Here is a 3,321-nt window from a genome sequence, read left to right on the forward strand (position 1 = left end):
GCCCTGGTGCCACTCACTGTCCCCTGAAGCCAGCGCCCTGGTGCCACTCACTGTCCCCTGAAGCCAGCGCCCTGTCGTAGGTAAAGCCCGCCTGAGCCTGGAGCCAGCCCCTGGGCGGCCCTGCTCCTGCAGGGAGGAACCCCAAGGCCTGCACGAGTGGGGGTCTGAGCAAAGCCAGCGGCAGTGACTGTTAACTCTTGGCTCCAGGGTCACACTGTGGCAGTCTCGAACCCTCCACCTCAGACCCTATGCGGAGGGCGCCTTGGTCGTTTTCATGCAGCCTGCGGGCCGCCGGGCCTCCGGGGTGGGCGGAGCAGGGGCCGGAGCACCTACCTCCGTGCACGAAGCCGTGCAGGGTGCAGTCGGATGGCCCCACCAGGTGGATCAGGCTGGACTGGCTGTAGCTGACCGTGTTGGGCTCTGGAATCGCAAAGGGCAGAAGTCAGACTCACGCGAGCCCCGCGGGCAGCGCAGTCGCGGTCACAGGGAATTCTCTGGAACCGGGTCTGCCAACAGCTCCCGGAGAAGGGGAAGGCTTTCAAAGACTGGCAGCCACCGTGTCAGGGCAGGTGCCGGCCGCCAGGGCCCCTCCACACGCCAGGCCTGCGGGCCCAGGCAGCACGCGCGCCTGGTCGAGCCCGGGTTTGGGGTGAGTCCTCGAGGGCCCCCACTTGACCTCCACCCCCAGTGGCCTCCTGGCACAGTTGGGCAGTGCATGGTGACTCTGGAGAGCTTTAACACTGGTAGTGGGCACTGCGGCTCCGTGTCCTGGACACCGGCCCCACGGCCCGGGACTGCAGTGGGCTCCCGGCCCGGGGCACAGCGCCAGTTATGAGGTCTAGAGAGGAGCAAAGGCTCATTGCAAGAAGACGAGCAGAGAGGGGAGGGGAGCCCCGCCTGCCCGCCTGCCCGCCCCCAGCTCTTTGGGGAAGGGGGCAGAGCGTGGAGGCGTTAACCCCGCAGGGAGGTGACGGGCTGAGGGCGTGGCCACGGCGACAGGCCACGGGGCCTGGCGGGGCAGGCGACGTGGAGCCCTGCAGGCGGCTGAGAAGCGCTGGCCGACGCCCCTCCCTACGGTGCCGGCAACTCTGCGGGTCTTGCAGGCAGACCTGGGCGGCCCACTCCGCTCACACGGCGCCTTCCCGAAACCTCCAGGCAGGGCGACACCCACGGTCCCGCCTGGGACAGCCCACGCTCCGCGCGAGTCGCCCGGGGCTGTCCCCGTGAGGAAGGCCCTGGCACGCGGGCCGGGCACATAATGCTCCGTGCAGGGCTGGCGAACAGGGAGGGGCCTGACCCAGAGGCCGTGCTGGGGCTCACGCCGGCGTCAGCGGCGCCTGGACACTGCCGGCGTGGCCCAGAGCTCCGCCACGTGGCTGCCTGAGGGTCTCAAAGCTGGGGCGGCGGCAGTGTTCGCTTCTCACGCAGCGCTGTCTGCCAGTCCTGGCGGCGGCTCAGGGCCGTCTGCTGGGGGCAGGGGTGCAGCCACCAAGCACCTGGCGAGCCTGGCGTCCCTGGCCGAGAGGCGCGAGCTCTGGTCGGAGGGGGTGACCCCGAGCCCCATTAGCAACAGTCAAGTTGGACTCAACAGGACACTGAGCTCAACCAAGCCAGGGCCCGGGACACCGGGCTCAGGGCCACCAGGCGTCCACCGGCCGGGCACGGCGCCTGAAGTCTGCAAAAGGCTGGGGGAGCCGGCCAGGTGCCGCAGCTGGGGAAACTGAGGCACCGAGGGGGCGGTCCCCGCGCGGGAGCAGCCCCACGTGGCCGGGCACCGGCTCCCGGCCTGCCGACTGTCACGGGCGATCAGACTTGCCGGCAACCGCCTGAAGCCCACGCGCGGGGGCAGCAGCGGTGTGGCCGAGGAGGGCTGACCGTCTAGCCACAGACCCAACGGACGGCCAGCCCGCACCACGGCAGCTGAGGACCAAAGCCTCTCGGCGACTGCATTTTCTCTTGTCAGAGGGAGAAGACAAGGCAAAATGCCGGCTTCAAAGAACTGAGAAGGCAGCGGCAGGGTGACGCTGGGCCAGGGGTTGCCAGGCAACAGCGAGGCGGCTGAGCTGGCTCCGGTTCTGCAGGGCCGGCAGGGTGGGCCGGGCCCAGGGCACTGTCAGGGCCAGCTGCTCCCGCGGGGACGCGGGGACCCCTACAGCAGCTGAGCACACACTGGCCGCCGCCACCCCCAAACGCCGCTCGCCAGGACCAGCCGCCAAGCCCAGCCACAGGGGCGCCCCGGCCCCGGAAGGCGGAGGGGCTTCCTCCCAGGCCCAGCGCAGGGACGGGCCCAGTGCGTCACCCAGGACACGGGCGGCGTTGGGCAAGGTCACCTGGGCAGGTCCCCCGCTGCCGAGGGCCGAGGCAGCTGCGGGCCACCGAGCGGCTCCCCGAGGTCGTGTGGCCACAGAGGACTGGGCGGCCTGCGGGCCCCCGGGGCTGCACCAGCGCCCTGCCTGACCACAGCTGAGCCCGAGGGGGAGCCCGGGCAGAGGCCCCTCTGCGGGGACATGGCCCCTTAACCTTCTCTGTGGGGTTCGGGGGGATTCCTGAGCCGGCTGCCCCGGGCGGGGCGCCCCTGCACCGCAGCCCCGCCCCGAGCTCCCACCTGGGTTCAGGGCGGGCTGGACGACGTCCCCGTTCCTCCACCGGGTCTCCATGCGCTCCAGCTTCTGCGCCTCGTACCGCTTGCGGCCTTCCTCCTCCTGCTCCCGCCGCGAGTACTGTGGGGACACGGTCAGCCCACGCACCCCGCCCGCCCCGTTTCTGAATCTGCATTGCAATGCACCTGACAGACCGCAGGGGAGGGGGCGCCCCCCCAGCCTCAGGGTCACGGCTACGGCCGTCATGTAGCAGGGGAGCCCTCCGCCCACAGGACCGGCGTCGCCTCAGTGACCGTCCTGCCCCGGCCCACGCCTGGGCGCGGTCCTCACAGGACGCAGCGCCCACCGAGCCCCAGCCACGCACCAGCGGGCGCCCCGCGCCCCCGTCCTGGAGCGCTCGGCCAGACCGGGGCTCTGACCCAGGCTGCCCAGTGCCGGCGCGAGCATGACCTTGCCTCTGTGCTCTGGCTCCCTGTGGCCACAGCAACAGGCCCACTGCCCTCCGCGTCCCCGCTCGTGCAGGGGCCACCCGGACCCACAGGTCCCCGGCCCCTGTCCTGCGCTGCCACCGAGGGGCCGCTCTGTGGGGTGCCCGGGCGGGAGAGGCAAGAGGCAGGAGATGCGGGCGCTCAGGCCCACCCTGCCTGGGCTGGGCTGCCCCTCCCGGCAGCAGCAACACCCACCCTGACTTGCCGCCAAGCTGGGGTTCAGGGTCCCTGGA

At 71.5% G+C, this 3,321-nt stretch overlaps 1 protein-coding gene across 1 annotated transcript in view; it reads right to left on the minus strand.

The window, feature by feature from the left end:
• ACOT7 (acyl-CoA thioesterase 7) overlaps window positions 1-3,321 on the minus strand; it is a 60,199-nt gene that overhangs the window by 13,633 nt on the left and 43,245 nt on the right. Inside the window, exons 3-4 of the mRNA XM_012722052.1 lie at window positions 2,606-2,884; window positions 334-420 (exon numbers count right to left, since the gene is read on the minus strand). Of these exons, the coding sequence (XP_012577506.1) occupies window positions 334-420; window positions 2,606-2,884 (366 nt within the window). The remainder of the gene's footprint in view (window positions 1-333; window positions 421-2,605; window positions 2,885-3,321) is intronic.

The sequence above is a fragment of the Condylura cristata genome, unplaced genomic scaffold, assembly GCF_000260355.1.
Source record: "Condylura cristata isolate star-nosed mole 26May11 unplaced genomic scaffold, ConCri1.0 scaffold00008, whole genome shotgun sequence".
NCBI lineage: Eukaryota > Metazoa > Chordata > Mammalia > Eulipotyphla > Talpidae > Condylura > Condylura cristata.